The sequence below is a fragment of the Barbus barbus genome, assembly GCF_936440315.1.
Source record: "Barbus barbus genome assembly, chromosome: 26".
Taxonomy (NCBI): domain Eukaryota; kingdom Metazoa; phylum Chordata; class Actinopteri; order Cypriniformes; family Cyprinidae; genus Barbus; species Barbus barbus.
In genome coordinates, this window is record NC_136754.1 from 19,460,107 (window position 1) to 19,482,329 (window position 22,223).

The following is a 22,223-nucleotide window of genomic DNA, read 5'->3' on the forward strand; positions in this document are numbered from 1 at the left end:
CACTGGCCGCAGAAGAGAAGCGAAAAGGAAGAAAAAGCTGCGAGTCGGTTTACAGCATTAAAGGGTCTTGCCAGGCTTGGAGCCTGCCATGGCTGTAGCCAGCGAGCTGGATGAAAGGCATAAATATCGTCTTGGGCCATTAAAAACGCGTCCCCATTTCCCACATGTGTCTTCAAGCATTTGGTACGGCGCAGGGGAGCTCCTTGCAGGAGAAAAGAACGGGCCTGCGTCCAAAGTTCTCTGCTCTTTCTAAAAGATATAGATGTTAGGATGCTGATGCTGGACTGAGTTACAACACTAGTAAGTTAACACGGATTATAAAGCTATATATCATCTGCTTTTAAAAAGCTGACTATATAGTTATTTAATTTGTTTTTACTGTTCTGTATTAATTCGCTGATTTCTCCGTTGGATTTGCTCTGGCATCTTCCACGATAAGTGAAGCTACATTTTCCATCCACTGTTGTGGTGTAGATCTCAATACCCCAAGCAGCAGTTACGGTGATTTATCATCATGTTACAATCAGGAGTTCTTTAACAGCTGAGAGACATAGCTTCACTTTTCCAGGTATTCCAGAGTTAGCTGTGGAGGGAGAAAGTAGGCTTTCCCAGCAAGCATGCAGGAGTCATTAAAAAATATATATATTTCCACGCCACTCAAAAGTGGGCTCAGACTCTGTGGCAGGGGGAAAAATAGTTTCCACCGTGAGCTCATTGGTTATTCTATGAAATACTATTGGAAAACATTGACGCACTGAAAAAGCTTAATACCGAAAACCAGACAAACTGCACTGTTTCAATTTGGGAGTATCAGGATAGTTGAATCCCTCTAGATCACACTTTTTGATTCACAATAGATCCTGTAAGGACAGTCTGTTCAGATCTGCAGCTCTAATAAAATGTTCTGTACTACAATAATAGACTGAATAATAGGGGTGGACATTTAAAATATTAGTTATACAAAAAATAGATAAACTAACATTAGTGTGACAAATGTGAATATATGTAAAAAAAAACTATTATTTACAAATATATTAAAATACATTTGTAAATATATGATGACCTTCCCTCACCTTGCCATCAAGCATCCACAGCACCACCTAATGCATTTATTTGTAATACTGATATTTAGATGAGACATTTGTTGGAAAAGTATAGATTTCCGGTCTTTCTGGATACGAGGCAAAAACACCAAAGGAAATCAGTTTGAAGAGCTTGAACAGTGTTTTTAGTAGAAAACTAGTTGTTGCGATTACTCATATATATCCCTACTAAACACTGATGGATAATTCAGATATTTGGCAATGTTTTTGAATCCAGGCCTAAGAAAGCCCCAGACAGAAGCTGTGGGTGTAGACAGTATATAATTCATTAACACATCATCACACAACCACACAAACACACACAACACACTCGTCTGGGTCAGATCCAGACACATACTGACCTCTTCCTTGGGTTCCTGGGCCTGTGGTGTATCTTGATGGGGGGTTTCACAGTCAGGGCTGTAGTGTTCACAGTAGTCATAGGCTGCACGAGGGTCTGCCACCAAAAGAAGCTGCTGGATGTCTCCCTGGATGACATCACAGAGACATTTATCAGAAAAATACTGGTTGTCTATAGATACAAATGATATATGCCATATCTAGACAGACAGACAGACAGACAGACAGACAGACAGACAGACAGACAAACAGACAGGCCGACAGATAGATAGATAGATAGATAGATAGATAGATAGATAGATAGATAGATAGATAGATAGATAGATAGATAGATAGATAGATAGATAGATAGATAGATAGATAGATAGATAGATAGATAGATAGATAGATAGATAGATAGATAGATAGATAGTGTGTCCCATTCAAAAAGCACTATTGTGCTCCACAGTGAGTCACATTTCACAGAGCGGTCCTACGCTAATGACTGAGGAATGGCAAGAAAAATAACCAGCACCCGTGCTGATGTGAAATATCTGAGGCCGTCTGTTTTTCATAAAAATTTTGGGAAAGGAAATAAGATCCCTTCTCCCACCTCGACACAAAGGCCAAACAGCTCCGTGCACAAGCCGTGCACAAGCCGAACCTGAGGAATTCTTCAAGCGGGAACTCTCTGACTCTTCTGAGAATGTAAACTACTGCTGGAGAAACCGCAGAATACCTCTGCTGACCCACTTAGACTCAGACCCCCCGTGCCATACTGATATAATGCATCATAAATAGGTAAAAAGTCAAAGAAGGGCAAAGGTAAATAAACACACAGATTTCTTTGATTTGATTGGCATGTAAAGTCGAATCAAGCGGGGTGGCCTGTGGAGGAGAATGCTAACATCCAGACGACATTAAATTACAGGGTCTACATCTGTAGGAGCTTAAGGCGCTGGATGACATTTTATGGTACCAAAATGATGCTTCCTGCAAACATGGTTAATAAATCCTTGTACACACTGGAGAGCTCTGATATCCCTCTATACAACAAACATCTCATGATTAAGAACTAACACATGTTTAGGAGCAAATGCATTTTAAATGCTACTTTATATTTCAAAAAAGTTGTACGATTAATGTAGAGGTGTTGTTCTCAAAAGCTGTGGCAGAAATCACATATTTAAAGACAGAATTTCACAGATTTTCCCAAGTCAGCAAATTTAGCCTAGGCCTGGTCATCTTATGTAATCTAAGGCAATTGTTTTCAACCTTTATACCAAGGTATCCCAAATATCAAGATATGGGACCAAATTCCTAAAATAAGAAGACAGCAAGATATTTTGTATATGTATAAATATAATTTTTTATTGTGTGAGAAAAATATTAACTGCAAAACTATATAAATAACGTGTTGCTTTGAAAATGAACTAAATTATGTTTACATTGTGATTGTACTAAAGCATTTTTAAAAAATATTATATGGAAAAATTTGATTATATTTGTTATCTTTTACCCATTATCCACTCTTCTATCCTAAAGATGCCAGTAGAAATTTCCAAGTAGCTCGCTGCAGCCTACAAGATCCAGCGAGCGTGGTTGGATCCACATCTAGGGGGTGGAGATGGGTGGGTTTAGGGATCAGGGGGTGGAGATGGGTAGGTTTAGGCACATGTAAGGTGGGAGGAGTTGGATCTGGATCCAACCCCGCCCCCTGGATCTTGTGGGCTGCAGCGAGACGGTCCTCGAAATTTCTGTTAGAGTGGTCATTAATAATAAATAACTTAAATTTATTATATGATGTCTGACTCTAGACATTCTTTGGAAAACGATTTGAATCTGTAATAATAAATTCTGCATGTGCTAAATTATGGTGTTAAACATTTACTACTGTAATTTCATAACATGTTTAATGCAATAACACTAAAAAACATTTTGTATTTTTTTTTCAATAATAACTACTAAAGTGTGTGTACTAAAACAACACACTAAAACTGAAATAAAATAAATTCAAGCTAAATAGAAATATAAAAAAACTAAAACTAATAAAAATGTAAAAATCAGTTTAAACTTAAATAAATGAAAACTAAAAATATGAAAATAAAAGACATTTCAAAATATTATTATATAGGCCTATAAATAATGCTAAAACAACTCAGCACTGGTATCCCCTTAAAAAAAAAAAAAAAAAAAATGTACATTATGACACCTTTGATACATGAACACTGATATTCAGTGACCCCATTCAAACATAGACAAACCATTCAAACACACCTGACCTAGTTCAACATTAAGTCAAAAATGTGTTGGCCCACTACTGACATTCATCTCTGGTCAAACACATCTCCCTTTTCAGCTTATTCCTAGTCTGAGTCCCATCCAATGACTCTCCATCACTGGACAGGAGTAGTTTTTCTAAGCGTCTGGCACATCTTCTTCCTCACTATTGAGAACAGATAATATACTAGCATGGCTCTGGACTAAACACTGATGGAAACAGGGAGATATAAATCTACTTTGAATACTTGAGCATCCATTGGGATTGCCCTGTTTTACAATGTCTGCTGAGTGCTGTGTTAATTCATAACAGACACATTCTTCTCAAAGAAAAACTCCTTGTACAGCACGGTGAGCTAATTTCAAATTCTGGATATTAAATATTGAAAAAGAGGCCAAAAACTTCCAACAACAGATCGGTATCAAAATCCCCACCAGCTACTTGTTGTGCTTTGATTTTCTTCATGCGCATCACCAATCCACTCAGAATCTCTAGTTGCATGCCATGCTCTATTAAGTCTGTTCAGGCTTAGAATATAAAAAACATTCAAATTGGCAGGAATTGAATACAATCCAGGCTACAGATGTCAAAAGAAACAGTACTTACTGTTAATACCAAGTTAATACTATTTTTTTTATAAAGCAGCAATGATTTCAGAATTTCTGCAGCAGTAGTAGCATGTACCCAAATGCTGTGGACAGACAGATACTTTCAAATGGCCAGCTATACATTTATAGTTGTCTATACACGGACAGGACAAAATAAAAAATCTAAAACCTCTCCCTTAACCAATGCATTCTCAAAAGCTTCACCTGCTTTGCATACTCTTTAATTACAACAGCAACATGTGGTGTTCGTCTATCCTGCTGTGGTAATAATAATAATATTCTCAAGTGTGCCGCAGGCCATGAAGCAATTGTATACAAGACTGTTCAGATCACTTCCACCTAATGACCACCACTATTATTGTACACCAGACTCTATTGGAATATCTGAACTAAAAATGAACATGCTTGTACAAAAAAAAATCATCCTAAAGATCTAAGCTGAAGCTTGTAGTGACAGATTTTTTCTTCTGTAGGGCAGTAGGGGTGGGCAATATAGCGGTATACACGATTAACTAGTAGAAATTTGTCAACTGATTTTGAAATATCGTTGCTATTGTGGTTACAAGCTCACGTAATGCTGTTGTGCTACGTGGTCACGAAAACTTCTCTTGCAACGCGTTTGTAAGCATTAAGTTATTTTAACCGTTGAAATGCAATCAGCAGTGAAAGAGAACTCATTCACTATGTGTGTGCTGTCTGAGAGATTGTTTCTGAGCGCTGTCAGAGAGGCGCACGTGAAGACGGTACTCATAGAGTACAGGAGTATTGAACAGAGTACTTTTTGCTGCTTTATAGACTTTGTACTGTTAAATACACACACTTATCTGTGTCAAAATGCCAATCTTTGCAAGTATCCTCATAAACACTGTTATTTAGGGCTTAAGTGAAAGCAAACAGCTGAGAAAGAAAACATGTGTAACAGTATATTGGATCCGGGCAGCTCTTAAAATGACAGCAGTCTAATTTTCCTGCTGTCATGTTAATCAAACAACAAAAAAGAGAAAATCTCTCACTGCTGTTGACTTAAACATTTTTTGTAACTTTAATAAGAAGAAATATATATTTAACTGACACAGCGAAGAATATGCAGTGTTTATATAAGATTACTTTATACACTGAATGAAGCGTTTCTTATCGCACACCTCATAGGGAGTACCTGGTTCTATCATGGATGGATGTATCGTTCAGAATAAGAGCAATAACATGCATATAAAAACTGGATGGATTACTGTACAAAAAATGTGGAGAAAGAACAAAGCCCAGAAGTGTTTTTAGTAACAGCATGACAAAACTTAATGGAGTAGGCAGCTGTAAAATGAGTTCAACACATGACACCCACCAATTCTTATCATCTCCCTTACCTGATGAAGTGTTAATGCCCTATTCTCTAGAGGACTGTGCAATTTACACGTCAGAGGTCCAGCCCAGAGAAGAAAGTTTGGTTCAATATGTGTGCACTGAAACTAAACTAGACCAAAGGTTAAATCATCACTTATGATTACAACTGTCAGCACTCCATAATTATGACTTGAGGAACACCAGGTATTCCTGCCAGTCTCTATGACCTACCAAGTAACCTTTCTGTCCCAATAGGCAACAGACAAGAGTGAAAATTAAGGTCAAATGCAAATTGACAATGGTGTGGGGCCTCCAGCACTGCACTATTTTAATACTTATTTTACAGGTGAGGTTGAGTGAACTATGCAAAAATACTGTAGAACTTTTTTTTTGTCAAATTATATTTATGTCCCTTCTACAGAAAACCATGTCATGGCAGCCCTAACCAGCTTAATCAACCTCTGGTCAATCTCCAGCCCAACAGCTGTGGTCCACAGGACTGGCCAGATGTTACGAAAAGTGAATCTACAAGAAGTGTCACTGACTGAATGAACTTTTCAAATTAAGCTACATTCAACTCGAAAATTCACCACCCTTGGTTGCTCGAGAGGTTCAGAAAATTCTGTAGTAGCAGTCAACAATAATAAAACTGACTAAATAGTAAAATAGCAAATACATTTTATTCTGAAGAATGTAATATGAAGTCAGTAAGAACCTCTAGCTTAACATTTTTACATGCTAGGGTCACTTAAAATGGGTCTTGGCCACCTCCGGTTTAAATGTACTGGCTGAATAGTTACAACACCTAAAATATACAATTTAAACAGAATGTGTTTTTGTGTTTAAAAATGTAAGATGCTGGGTCTAATGCTGGGTTGTCCAAACCAGTTCCTCGAGGCCCACTGTCCTGCAGAGTTTAGCTCCAATCCAAATTAAACAAACCCAACTGAACCAGCTTATCAAGAGGTGCGTAGTTCCCTTGTTTAGTCATGGCACTGATCAGGAAGTTGGTCTCAACTGCGAAATACTTCTAGTGCACTGGAATTTTCGCTCCCTGAAAATTTCCACTATGCATCACAAAAACCAGCGAGCCAGATTCCTTACCAGTGCCTAGATTCGTAAACACGATATACTGAATCACAAGCTCAAAAGCTATTGAGATGATTGAGATGCGCCCAAGGTCTTCAAATTCACTACAATAAACTTTCAGACGTGTGTGCTGCAGCTGGCTGAAGCTGAACTCCAACCGTGATGTTAGCCCTCCAGGAGTAGGATTAGTGAAAGTCACAGTCAGCGATATTTCAAGGCCTGTAGTCAGTAGTTATCCCTCCTGACAGTTTAACCTAGATATTCAGCAAAGAGTTTTGGAATGATTCAGAAGAAAATACAGACTGGAATAATATCATGGAAAATGATATTGTTTAAAAAGTGCACAAACAGCAACTGACTGTCAAATACAGAAAACATGGGGTATCTAATGCACCCCAGATCTTATTTCACATTTACATGAAATACAGACAGGCTCTGTAGCAAGATGTGGGAAAAAGCTTCATTTTCTGCACTGGCAGACAGATTCCATGCACACTTTGAATAACATTAGAGGTGCTAAGGCAAAAAAAAACAAAAAACGATGTGCTTGCCCCATTCCAGAGCAATCCTCCAAACAGCAGCCGCTACAAAGCCTTGAAGCAGGCCTCAAATGTTACCTTATCACTCTACTGGGAACCGTTAAACAGTAAAATATGTTTCCCAGCAGCATGCAGGACATAGGCGAGGGCCAGTCAGGGGAGAAGAGGATACAGAGAAAAAAAAAAAAAAGAGAGAGAGAAGGCCAAATGTGAAACAGCATACAGTAACATCTGTAGCCTACATAGCCTACGTGACCGGTATGTCCACAGGTGTCTTCACTCTCACAAAAACAAAAAAAAAAAACGTACAAAAGCTGTCACTGGGGTGGTACCTTTCAGGTACTAATATGTACACTTCAGGTACTAATATGGACCTTTAAGGTACTAATGTGGACCCTTTAGATACAAAGGTGTCAGCTTTTGTACCTTTTTCTGAGAGTTTAGGAAGAATGAGTCCAGTTATACATCAAACAATTAAACACAGAATAACTCGAGACAGATGCTCTGTTAAAAAGTGAGGCAAACTACACCATAACCAATGATTTTTAAAAAAATAGAAAAATAATTTCAGAAAGATTAATGGACAAAAATACTATTTCAGTTATTTTACTACAAAATTTCATGCTTAAGTCAATGTATTACTTGCAGTTTCATTGTGATTATTTGTGAAATTTAATAGCAACTGTGAAATTGTCAAAGCAAATTCTACACCAGATGTATTCTTAAAAAAATAGAAATGTTAATGTATTTTTAATTGCATATGACATTATTTTACAAAAAGCTAAAAAATATGATAGTAAAGAATTTCTATCATGGTGCACACATGAGGAGGAAACAGGAACACGCAGACGAGAATGTAACTTCAAAAGAACAGTCTTTACTGAACACACCACGGCAGGGCAAGGCAAGGCTGAGACAGACAGGAACACCGGGGAGTAACGAGTAGACCAGACAAAATCAAACTAAACAGACAGGACTATAAATACACAGGTTAATCATAGATAATTAGACGTACACGGCTGGTCAAGAATTAACTAATAAACACATATAACAAGGACAGGAAACAAACCAAATATGGACACAAGAGGCAGGAACACATGACACACACGACAGAGGACTGACAATTTCATTATTTTCAAGCTATTAGCTTAGCATAGCGCTAACTGATTATAAAGAGCTCTTTTGACTATATACGTTTTACGTTGCTTCTAACTTGCATGCTTATTTGTTTTTTCCATTGAATACTAAAAGTGATTAAAGAGAAGTAAAAAAAGCTTATTTCAAGATTTTCTAGATTTAGATTTTCGTTACAAAAAAACTAAGCTGAACACATCTCTTAAACAGCTCTGAATCCTCGGCCAAGTCATAGCACACTCTGATCATATTTTCCCCTCGGTCGCAGTTCCAGGTTCACACCTGCGTAAGCAATCTGCAAAAGCTAGAAACACAGATGGTCCAAAATGAGGTATGCTCCTTGTTCAGACCTAGTAGCTCATCTCCAACAACAAACAAATCTCACAAAAAAAATAATTTACTTGCAACTGAAATGAGAATCTGCGCCTTCTTGAACGACCAGCCTACAAACTGTTTATTTATAGGTGTCTCTACAAATGCAAACAAGTATTCAGCTGTGACCATAATGAAAATAATAAGCGATACATAACTTCAATTCAAAGATCAGTAGCACCTATACACGCGACAGACAGGGACCTCATTTTTAAAACTGTTCAAGTAAACAAAAGGTATATTTACGTAACTTTTTAAACATTTTACTTTACTCATTATTTTTTTTTATTGTATATTAGACACATTATTGCCAATTACTTTCAATGAAAATAGTTCCAAACAGAGCCAAAGGAGATATTGACTCACTTATAAAAACAATAATTTATCACCACCTACTGGTGTAGCAATGTAACCTGCAGAAAAAGACTCTAAAAAGTTTCCCTCAAGGATGTCATGAACAAATTAATGGAGAAAGAACTCCACCTATTTATTATTCTGTGACAAAAGGACGTTTAATTTCAACAACAAGATGATCACACTTACTAAAAATGGCAAAGATGAAACACCCAGTCATAATCTGAAAGTCAAGTGCTCTGCTCTTTTTCAGAGTTATTCAGCTGGATTTTTCCATCCACTCAATGCCTAACACATGTCCTTGAAGGAACACTAATTTGGATTCCTTATGACATGCTGGACTTCTGGCCAGAGATCCCTAAATCCATGCCATATCTCACAGGGCTGGCTAAGCCTGGCTACTTCCTTGGCCAAGAGTGACAAGATATGTTTCCCACTTCACAAACAATCCTTGCAAAGAACTTTTGTAAAAGAACATGAACGTGCATATCAAATCTCTTCAAAATTATATCTGTATAGTTTAGGGAAAAATGTTAAAACTTAACAACTGAGAAGACTGAATAACTTTACACTATATTTCTAGCTGTCACAAGGTGTGTATTTACAAAATAAAACTATAAGGTGGAAATTTACAAAATTGTGTTTCTCTAGTGGTAGTTTTGTGGGTCTCAAAACCTGCTTAAAAACCTAAATTAGAGTTATTTTGTGAATTCAGGACACTAAACTTAACTTACAATGTCATAATATTTTTGCTATAGTTGTTGGTTTAGCAAGTAAAATTACAACACAATAAAACCACATTGACTTAAATTCAAATAAATGCTAAAGATTTGAACTGAAAAGTTGAGCTGTGTTCTCAGAACAAGGTAATTTTCTTAAATGCCAAGTCGGGGTAAATTGTCACACATTTCTTAAGCCATGTTGTGAATTGTTTGATGCATTTATTCAGTTTATTAGATCCTATACTATTAGCAATTAACAAAGGTTTCATATTGTTCTTTTCACTTTTTACATTTTTGCTTTTCATTGTTTCGACGAACGGTTTATTAAACAATTACAACTTTGCTGAAAGAACTATAATAATTTCCAAATACAGAGTGTGACAACTAACCCTAGTGCATTTTAAATCCAATATTATACAGTATGTATATATCAGTGCTGTGCAGTCGTGCTCTGAAATGAGGAGTTAGTCAAGTTTGTGTTTTTAAGCATTTTACATTTATTCCAAACTGATAACTGAAGGCAGTAACAATTGAAACAATTATGTTATTCAGCTTTTTATTTTAGTAGTTAACTATTTTTGATTTTTTTTTGCATCAGTCATCCAAGCTCAGTAAATTTTGGTCACAGACACAGAGATTTACTTTAAATTTCACCAAGATGATTACTCAATAAAAACTCCCTCAAATCACGTTCAGGCCATTACAAGTCTTATTTTGATTTAACAAAGTGGTTATATCTAAGTATCTAACTCACCGCACACTTTGGAGGTCTGTTAAAACTCAGTGGGCTCAGGGGAGGTAAGACAGGCTCCCACTGTAACTTTATCTGTGAGTGTTGCTGTTGGACAGTATTTCTTTCAGAAAACGAGTAATTTATAATATTAGTGTTATATTTTAAAATATTTACATTCTTTTATTTTCATACTACAGATTTGTGTTATCCAATATTTTGAGGAGATATTGCTTCCATTGCCTTTGTGTGTGTTTCCATATTGCTTCCATTGCCTTCCAAACGTCCTTGTGTGTTGTGTGTGTGTGTGTGTGTGTGTGTGTGTGTGTGTGTTTATATATATATACTCCTAAGTGGGTGAATTTGCGAATAGCGTTTTCGTCTTGGAATTATCAAAGCTGTCATCAGAATTCCTTCCCTGGGCTGTTTAATATAAATGTATTTCTTGTCTGGCTGCCCTGGTGTATAGGTTGTAACCTTACGTTCTCTTCCAAAACACACACATATACAAACAAACACAACTTCAATATTATTCAGCATAAGCATCTGCAAATACTCTCTCCATCTAGAGGAAAGGTTAGAATATAAACTAAAAAGCCACGAAAGTCATTTTCGCAGAACACCTACAGGTGTTTGGGGTTATAAACCTGGGGGTTATAAAACTTCCTTACTTATATTTCTATGATATACAAGCAATCATTTAACCATTTAAATAATCTATTTGCATGGGCCTAAGCAAAAAATTCTAATAAAAATCATGTATAATTTGTTTTATACAAATACCAATACACCCAAACTTGCATTTTATGTTCAACATAAAAACAAAGCAAAAACCACAAAAGGTTCATTTCACAGTGCTTAACCCTATTAGCAAAGCTTTTGACAGTTGCTTCCATCATAATCAACTCTCTTGATTGAAACATCTGTGTTTACCACTGGACAGCAAAATTTAACATAGTTTCCAACATTATGAGCAACCGTACAGTGGGTGGAAGAATTCAGAGATGAGATGCTAAGCAATTGCTGAAAATGAGCCCATTAACTATGGCAGATTTACCTCTCAGGCTATATAATTTGCAGGCTCATCACAGCCCTCTAACACTGGGGCCAGCAGGGAAGAGGAAGAAATGAGAGCGCGCAATATGGCGTGCAGAATTACACAGCATTGCTGTGTTGCTTCGTACAGCAAAGAGAAATGTCAATGGAATACTTCAAGCTTTAGTAAACCTTGCTTACAGTACTGTACTTTCACTGAGTTGTATCTTCATGCAGATGATTATTCTACTGCCATTTTATAGCTCAGGAGAATTAAATTGCTTTTTTGTAGCAAGTAAAAATTTAGCCCCAGTTTGGCCTTTTCTTTCAAAAGGGGAATAAAACTGTTCATTTAAAAGCAAACAACCACAACTAGCCCAATTCTCTCAAAAGTCACAGCAGGTCACTATGTTTATAAGCAATTCCCACTGGCCTCAACAGCATTCCATATATGATAAAATGTGCCAAATATATAGAGTAGTTTAATTGTTAAGATATTGACTGGAATGCTCCTTTGTTCAAACACATCTTTTGGTGATTTATGGGCAAATAAAACCCACTGACTGTTATGTGTAAGTGAAATGAAAGACTCTTGACAAACATTATCTGACTGAGCAGTAAATCAAATAATTTGCCAATTTTCATGCATAGCATCATTCATATGGCTTCGACACACACTACAACAGTGTGAGTATTCTTTGTGGCTAAACTTAAGTAAGCACTAGTGACTAAACAGTTCCCAGAAAAAAAAGGTACAAAATCTTGTCACTGGGGTGGCACTTTCAAAGGGGAAAGGGAAGTGGTGTGTGGCCAAGTATGGTGACCCATACTTGGAATTTGTGCTCTGCATTTAACCCATCCAAGTGTACACACAGTAGTGAACATACACCCGGAGCAGTGGGCAGCCATGCTGCGGCGGGAGCAGTTGGGGGTTCGGTGCCTTGCTCAAGGGCCTCACCTCAGTCGTGGTATTGAGGGTGGAGAGAGTGTTGGTTATTCACTCCCCCACCTACAATCCCTGCTGGACCTGAGACTCAAACCCACGACCTTCAGGCTACAAGTCCAACTCTCTATCCATCAGGCCACGACTGCCTAATATGTACACATTTGGTATTAATATGCACCCTTTAAGGGTAAATAGTGACAGCTCGTGTACCATTTTTTTCTGAGAGTGTATCATTGGCCTATTAACATTGTTCCACAAATCATAACTGGAATTGACTATATCCACCAGGGTTTTTGTAAAACAGCTTTGCTTGCCTCAAAGACCTCCTCGTCCAGGATTCTGGTCCCAAAGACAGTGATGCCATCAGTGTTAATGATTGCATGGTCACTTCTGCTTAGTGGTTTAGAGATCTTCTTCTTACAGTCCACAATCATTGTGACGGTCTTCTTTTCGATGCTAATAGCCACACGGTGCCACCTATCGTTTGGGAGAAAATTGTGTGGAAAAGATAACAAAGAAGAACCATTAAGTTTGTGAGAACGATATATGTTTACTTTCCCTTGCATAACCAAAACTCATACAGTGAAAAAAACAACTGCCTTGTATTAGTACAGGATGTTCCTGAATTAAATCATTTAAATGGAACAGACAAACAGCATTCTCTCTCAATCCATGTGCATTTCAAAAGGCGTTTTAATGAGCGCTGCCTCTCATATTGACTCAATTATAAATATTTCACAAGCTGGTTTTTGTTTAACACTGTTTTTTCAGTTTTTCAAATTGAAAAAGAAAATAGTTTTTCATTACATGAATTGTGAGAATACACCATTGTTTATCACATGTAAACCTCAATGTGGCTAATCAAAAGCACAGAAGCTTACTGCCATTCTCGTTTCTTATAAAGTAAATGTTTGCTTTGCTAAATTAGTTACATATGGCTGTGCATTCACAGTTTTCCTAATTTAATTATATCTATATAGATGAATAAATGAATAAGCAGATGGAAAATAGTAACAATAATAAACTAAACTGGTCACTAGGAAAAATTCATAAGCAAATTGCATAACCAATCCAAACACATTCAACGGCCAGTTGATGAAAACTGTACTACAGCTTGTTCAAAACACAAAAAAGATGTTAAGGTCCATTAAAATAAGATTACCTCTGAAATTGATGTATTATATTGTACTACTTCAGATGTTTAATCTGTTTAGACCAAAAACCTTCACAAAGATAAAAAAATATACAAATAAAGAGTCAACTTGCTTTCCATCTGCAAGGTTAATGGCACGGAAAAGGGGGTAATCCTCAGGAGCGGGCTTCCCATGCTGATCCTCATACAGGAAGACCGGCGCACGGCCCACCTCCACACCCAGCTGCTGGATGCCCTGCTCGTTGTATACCGACAAAAGGAAGGACTGTACTCCCGCCTTTGGTTTTATCGTCATAAGGATGGAGAAATCCTGAGGGAATACTCCTCCTGAAGACACAGGAAAGGCATTGTGGGTTAAATATCTGCTGTTATTGATGATTAATTTGCTTGTCTTCCTTTCCATGATGTTGATGAGCTACAATACTACAGAATATCAGACAATACTGTGATCTAAACGGCCTTATGATATGAAGTAGCCCTTTTACAACAACCCAGTAGTCCCCACATCGTTTGTAGGGGAAACGTTTGTCTTTTCTGTTGCCACATTAACTTTACAAGGTGTCAGGTGACATAACAGATTTACAATTGAGCACTGTAGTGGAACTAAAGCTCAAACTGTCTATCTCTGAAGTGCTGTTTACTTTGCCAACCTCGAAGGAGATTTTCTGCCAACATACTATTTTGCTAAAACTTTCAGTCCTAAAATCATAAGGTTTGGAGACGATTTTATTTTAGCCAAAAATCACAGAAAACAAATTGTTAATTTAATCTCCTGCTATTTTGTGTTTCATTTACCCTTTGCAGTCTGGCCAATTTGGAAGATACCCAACACACACAGAACAGAAGGTCCAAGTTAATGGGACTAAACTAGTAAATGTACATGAGGTTGTTGTTATAGATGGAGCAAATAATTAGAGATTTCAACATCCCATTCGCAAAAACTATACTCAAAACTGTGCTAACCATGGACTTGCAGGAGACATCTGACACACTGGTTTTGTGAATAATTAGCATTGCTATGAAAAATAGCCCTTATTTGAAACTAAATGTAATAGTTCATCATCTATGATGCTACAAACAACATATTAGTTTATGCTACAGGACTAACAGCAGCAACAGTTAACAGCAGTTCGGATCTTTCTAAGTCTTTGTTTAGTTAGTTATGGATGAATTAGTATAAAACCCAGGCTCATTGGGAAATGTGCAGGTGGTGACGTTTCTGCAAAGTGACTTTGTTTCTTGCACACTTCCAAAGTGAAATGTCCAGTAAGTGGCACTAAATTGTGGCAGTTCAGAAATGAAATATCCAGTGAGTGGAGCTAAAAGTTTAAATCTCTTTGAGTGTTTCACAGGACTTGTACCCAAGTCCTCTGCATCACAAGTGCACGACTATACCAGGTGAGCTACTGAGCAAGTTTACTACGTCAGAAAAGCCATAGCCTACATATGGAGCTGGTTATATAATGCAAATGTCAAAATGGATCAGTTTACAAATCATGCACTATGGTAAAAGTGTTCTGGGGTCATAACAGTATTGTGCAAGTAACTGCTAAAAAAAGTAATAAACATTAGTTTTTTACTTTCACTTATGTTTATTTCAGCTGGAACTGCAGTGAATTGTATGTATAGATTGATTTTTGCAGTTTTTCTAAAACGTGGGTAGAGGCATGTTTTTCCAATGAGCCTATGTAGGTCAAAACAGTAGCCAAAGTGCTTTCTTTCTTTCTTAATGGACTCTTTCTTGAAACAATAAACATGGCTTTAATTCCTTCATCAAGGTCTGGGCATCAGACTTCTAGCACTGTAAACAGTCCAAATGCATTTAACTGAGACGGTCAAGCTACATTATGTACTTCCTGTTGGATGCATTTCAAAGAGAAGAAAGAAACAACTTAAAATGTCACTTTCCAAGAGAAAACCAATTACAACATTTAGAGGTGATTTACAGCCTTGCCTAATCAGAACAGTTGCTGTATTTAAGAGTAAGAAGGAATGAGAGTGCATAGATTAGCTCAATTCACGTACCTGGGAAGAGCTGCTTGGTTGGGGTGCTGAGTTGAGCCTGTTTGTCCACTCTGTAGGCCACATCTGGTTTGGATCCTCTCCGGATGGTGCAGAAGCCTTGTGTTTTCTTCACTCCTTCTGGTGAACTTTTAAAGTCTAAGACCTTGAGCACATCCACGGGTTCAGCTGTGAGGCAGAACGTTGGTTGCTATGATCAAAGCGTTTGTCATTTTCATAATTTCATTGGTAAGCAAACATTATTAGCTTTGCTACATCAAATCAAAACAATTTTGTTCAGTTATTTCCATTTGAACATCTAATTTAACTAAAGGCAATAATTCTGTTAGCAAGCAGCTAGATTAGAAATGAGGAAAAGTCTACGAGGGAAAAATTAAGCAGCACTATCCAAATATACCTTTCATTTGTCATATAGATGAGAACAGGGATGAAACTACAGTTGTCGGAAAAAACTTGTGAAAAGGAAATAAATGTCCAGCCATTTAATCTTCACAATTGCTTCCAAGTACAGTTGGGTTTTTATGTAATTTTATTACACTATCCAAGTTTAAAAACAAGAAGTCAGTATTGTTAACCTTAATTAGACCGCTTTGTCTTATGCAACAGGGCTTATTTGTCCTTATCCTGCCTTGAATGGTGTGGAGTGAGTATATCTACAGTCAATTATCGGTCAGCAAGTGAGGACATTTATGGGCCATTTGTTAATATGGACATGAACAAACAAATTCCCATGAAATCCCTCTCGTTGGTGCCACACGGTGTCATTTTGCAATGCCGCAAACGGTTTTATTGTACCTAATTCCCCGCCATTGCATATGTGCTGTGACCGTCCAATGAAGCAATTGTACTTTTACAAGGAACCCGAGCAGCACAGCAGTAAAGATGTAAAGAAATATCCAGTAGGGATAATTGACCCCCCTAGATGCAGATCCATCTACAAAACCAAACATTCCAGGAGTTAAAGTCACTGGTGCTGGTCACTACCCTTCTACGGTTATGGCAGCTCAGCATGACCCAGACTTTACAAGACGCTCAGCTCCACCAATATGTCAGGTACTACACTTCATCATGTTGCTACTACCAATGTCATATATGAAAGGTTCTGGTTTCACTCAGCCTGCACCCCACAAATGGCTAATTTCTAATGATCCTTAACAAATCTATGCTAATGCTTAAACAGGTTGAGAGATTTATGATAAGATTAATATGGCAATTTAGAGGCTGGTACTGTAAAGTGGACTCTGAGCAGCACTGTAATGTCACACTGATTTATTGCTCTGCTTGAGTAGCATAGGCTTCGTCTTTGATGCCGTGAAAAGGAAAAGTTCCGGCCTCACTTGAGACTGATGAATGAGGATGTACGCAAGGTCAGGGAGATAAGAGCATCAGCAGGGTTACTTACATCCATCACTATCCGTAAGCAACTTTGTGTCCTTTAGACGCATCTGTTTGTCATCACCACTGCGAATGTGGTTGAGGATGCCGAGTTGTGTGAAGTCTCTGATTCTCAGGAGGTTTAAGAGGCTGAATGGATGACTAGCACATAAATACTCCTATTCTGACTCCCCCACTACCAGAGACTACAAAAACTTCTGAGTGAGGTCAAATGGACATATTTGTCTGCTGGTCAGGCTGCAGACAGGAAGTATCTCTTTCAAAGGCCTAAAAACAATAAACCGTATAAACAGAATGACTAGTTGCGGAGACTCATTACTCTCTCTCTCAGGACTCTGTTGGATCCAAACCAGGGTTTTCTTTTCATATGCTTTGACATCACAAAAAGGCTCATTTTCCACCCTGTCCCACTCAACGAAGGCTGGGAAGGCACTTTAGAAGGATTATACTGAAGTCTTTTGATAGATCAGCCCTATAACACTGCCCATAAGGCACAATAAAACCAGCAAAACCTTTATAAAATATGAAGTACGATGAGCTGCATTTGTTAAAAATAGACACTGGGGAAAAGTCACTCAGACGCCTGGTCATCACAGTTACGCTGAATTATATTTTAAGGTTAAGAGCAGAAAAAAAAAAAAAAATCTGAGAGTTATTCTCTTGCTACAGTAGTTCATGTAAAAGAAAAAAAATAATAATTTGACTTTTTATTATTATTATTATTTTTCTGTAACCATATGGTAAGAGTGTGCAGGAAATGCTTATCCGGTAGTTCCTGTTCCACATATGTGGTCAGGAGCTGAAGGGTGGTGCTTTTTTAGGGTTAGTGCACATGCTGAACACATTATGGTGTCGGCATGGTACAGCCTGCAGATAACTTTGGCTCGGTGTACCACCAACAAAGTCCTAATACACTGAAAGCACAAATTTTTTGTTATTCTGTACTCTGAGGCTAAGAAAATTGGACTATGTTTCAGAGAAAATTATGTTCAAAAGCTTGGGGTCAGTAAAATTTTACTTTTGAAAGATACTAAAAAAAAGATACATATTAAAATTAGATATTATATTAGATATTTTTTTTTAAATCTATGTACTTTTATTCAGCATGGATACATTAAAATGATTAAAAGTGAGAATTTTACAGTGTTGCAAAGGATTTCTATTTCAAGTGAATGCTGTTATTTCTATTAATTAAAGAATCCTGACTGTTTTTAAAATATAAGAAAAGTGATAAATGATAATAAAAAGAGATAATAATAAGAAAAGGTTTTTTTTGCACAGATTGATTTCTGAAGGATCATGTGACACTGAAGTCTGGAGAAATGCCTGCTGAAAATTTTACTTTGCCATCACAGGAATAAATTACATTTTAAATATATATATACAGTATATATAAATTCATAGTAATACTGTTTTACTGTCTTTTTGATCAAATAAATGCAATCATGAGCAAGATTACAAAAAAGAAAAAAGGAAAAATCTTACTCACCCCAAACTTTTGAACAATAGTGTAATATTTAGAGTAACATTTATTTCCCAATAACATTTCTGTATTGCCCAAAACCATTTTTCCTTAAGCGGGACAAATAAACATTATACAGTATACATTTTTTTGTATAGTATATAAATAATTTTTAGGATTTTTAAAAATGTTTATTACCAAAAATCTGCAGTATTTGCTTAGAACAGCGTCATTTTCTTGATAACGTTAAAACAGCTGCACACAATAAAGCCCAGCGTGTCTACATTCATGTGCACATTTGTGCGCTTGATGCGGTGAGGTCTTAATAGCTTTGCCAAATCAGTCTGTTGAGAGTTTCCATTCAGTGTAACCCCCACTGACAAAACAAAGCGCAGTCCTCTGCATTGTAATTCTAAATGAGATGCAAAAACAGTCTGAATAAAAGGCACCCAAACTCTTAAAGGAGAGGGTACTAATCTGTAACTCTTACTAGTCTCTTCCAAAATGCAGTGCTACTGTTTTTTCTTTTCTAAACTCTAAACTAAAGGTCTCTTTGTGCTCTTCAGAATGCCTCTCAGCATTACTGCATACCTAAAGGCCTCATATATTCCAGATGTGGAGAATTGGCAGGAACAGGACCCCCCTCTCACAGAAGCTCTTAAAAAAATGTCAGCATCCAAAATCCATTAAAGCAGCAAATAAGCACATTGCTCCTAATGTACATCCACAATTAAAAGCACTGGATACATTTTTTTCTTCTTTGCATTTTCCAGATATTCTTTCTTTGAGAGCCAGTGTCATGAATAATGTCACGGTAGATTTAATAAATAAAATATGACAAAAGTATTTAGCAGAAAATAATTAATCATCTGCATAATCCAGCCTCTAATATGACTGCAAACCTTGAAGAAATCTGGCAAGAATGTCAATGCCGTCAAATACACAAGAGAAGCAATATCAATTGGTCAGGCAAGAAAATCATAACATTCAAACTGATCCAACAAGCAATAAAACCCAGTACATGACATTTGCCCTATCCGTACTGTGACGTAAAAACAACTTCAAAAAAGAAATGTCCCCGGCCCTGTATCCTCATTGGTTGAATCATTGAATATCTGAGCAGGTGTGGCCAATATCTCATGTGAACTTTGTGAACTGCTGTAGAAGATATTTTATATAGATTTCAATTAAATCCAAAAACAACAGACAAAAGGTAGCTTTCATGCATGGAATTTAGTTGTGGTCAAGCTTCGTATTAAACCAAAAATGTGGAAACTCACTTTCAAAATATCCCCACCTCCCAATTGGCCTAGAGAAGCGCAATGTGTTGAAGACATTATCAGGCAGCCATTTTGAAAGAGGTATGTTATATATCTGAAATGGCCATCAGAACAGCAACAAAGGAATATAGGCTACTCTTTCTCATTTTACAGATTAATTATTATATTTTGTATTAGCTTAATGCAGGAGAGACCAGTCACTTTGAAAGCTTACTAGAAAGACAGTATACAAAAAAAATATTTGTTTCCTATTTGTGATCCTCAAACAGTATACAGGTGAGTTAGAAAGAAGATGCCCTAATTTTGCTTATTACTTAGAGTAGCGTTTACAGGAAGACTACATGTATAAATGATGGATAGGGCCACTTTAAAACACTCAAGTGTCCACTTTTAAAGGTAGGCAATGTGTCCAAACCAGAAAGCACTTCTACAGTAGCTTTCTGACAGTTGATGGGTCTTTAGTGTGGACTGGGATAGTGTGGAGAAACGGTATCTCTCTCTGTCTGAGCAATAAAATTTCCTAAACTAATTCTGGGCACTCGAGTGCCTCACTGGTGTGTGCAGGGTAGTGCAGGTACCACGAATGCTGCCTCATCAACATGTCAAATATTGCAGACATTAACCTTTCTGCTATTTATTGAACCAGTCTATTTTGGGAAATAGCCAATTGTTTTGTATATGTAAACCTTTAAAGACCAGGGTCACCAGTGATATTATAACTGGTATTTAAAATGTATTTACACAAATATAATATTTCCACACATTTAATTTAACAACATTTAAAACAACTCTGATGAATCTACATGTAACAGGACACTTTGAAATACTTAAAAATTTGTCTTGGTAGAGCTCTTCTAATCTAAATTTCAATTGCAGCATCTTGTAGCTATTAGTGAATAAATCTATAGCTGAATTGAAACAATGGCATTATTAACAGCCGAGCATACGCCAGTGATATCGCTTAGTCAAAGATTTTTCTCATCAAGCAGCATTTTGGGCATTATTATTAAATATAATTTTAAATATTGAGGTTTAGAAATGCCTTGTAGTTCGGAACGAGCCTTGGCCATAAATGCTGTCTAGGTAGGCAGCTCACTAGGTTTTGAGATACAGCCAATAAATTTTACAATATATACAAGCTAATTTTATAATATTCTGCAAGTGCAATTCACTACACATTTTAAGTATTATATAACTAGGCTATACTGAAGGCTGGCATCACTGTAAGGCTCGTGACAATGCTCCTCAACCTTTTCCTTACCTGCTCTCACATGTGTTGCCTGTAGGACAAAAGTCAGACTGAAGATTGCACTTAAAGCGGAGTTCCTGAGCCAGTTTTTCGTTTTCCATCTCGTGGACCATCTTTCCTTATCCTTATCCATGACCAGCGCCCTCAAATGTGTCTTATTTTAAAATTCGTTCCTTTTCCACGATCCAGATTAATTTTTATTTATTTCTGCACTGCCATGAGCGAAAAAAAAATCAATTGGTTTTCGTCGTGAACAAACTCCTCAGTCCCTCCGCCCAGTAGACTCTCAGACTGAAGGTAAACGGGCTCTCATGAAAAAAAGAAAACCGGTTTGTTCTCTGAAGAGCTCAAGTCTTTTGGAGGGTTGGACGTGTGGACTAAACCTGACCCGTGAGGAAAAAAAAAAGAAATGAACACGGGGAAATCACTAGTCTTGGAAAGATCCGCCCATTATTTTTATGAGAGCTTCAAAAGTTTGACACCGTTCCCCCGAAAACTCAGAGCAAAGGTGTATCTACTCTGAGGGATCATACAACACCGGGATGATGATGGGACACCGGTTTACCGGAGGAGAGACTCACATAACCCGGATTATCATCCTGCATCCTAAATGAGTGATATAGGACCGTATAAGGACTAGTTTACTTTCTTTTGTTACTTTACACATTTGTAGACCACCACTTGGAAATACGTTATTTTATTATAATTATTAATTTTATTTCAGCATATTTTGTTGAATTTCCAGCTGTCTGTATTTCCACGGCAGACCTGATGAAATGGCATGTTGCTCCACTATACATTCTTAAATGAATTTTTTTGGAATCTCTGGGTCCATGAAAAAAACTTTAACTTCCATATAATCTTTCCATTGTGCAAAAGTCTTTAAAGTGGAAAAAAAATGTCTTTAGATTATTAAAAAGTTCTTCACACTTTTTGGGAATTTAAAATTGTTCGTCTATGGCATTCGCTCAAAAAAAAAAAAACCTTTTGGAAACACTATTTTTGAGTGTAAATGGCTGGAATGACACTAAACTTAAATTGGTGTGATGGCACACACAAGTACTATAGTCAAACTAGACAGAATTTAGCTCAG

The 22,223-nt window shown here is 37.0% G+C and overlaps 1 protein-coding gene across 1 annotated transcript in view; it reads right to left on the minus strand.

The window, feature by feature from the left end:
- Positions 1-21,545, minus strand: part of LOC306845724 (collagen alpha-1(XI) chain-like) — a 77,909-nt gene extending 56,364 nt beyond the window's left edge. The window contains exons 1-5 of the mRNA XM_079378683.1: positions 21,143-21,545; positions 15,748-15,912; positions 13,836-14,049; positions 12,884-13,046; positions 1,445-1,570 (exon numbers count right to left, since the gene is read on the minus strand). Coding sequence (XP_079234809.1) covers positions 1,445-1,570; positions 12,884-13,046; positions 13,836-14,049; positions 15,748-15,912; positions 21,143-21,263 — 789 coding nt within the window. The 5' untranslated portion in view covers positions 21,264-21,545. The remainder of the gene's footprint in view (positions 1-1,444; positions 1,571-12,883; positions 13,047-13,835; positions 14,050-15,747; positions 15,913-21,142) is intronic.
- Between the last annotated feature and the right edge of the window lie 678 nt (positions 21,546-22,223).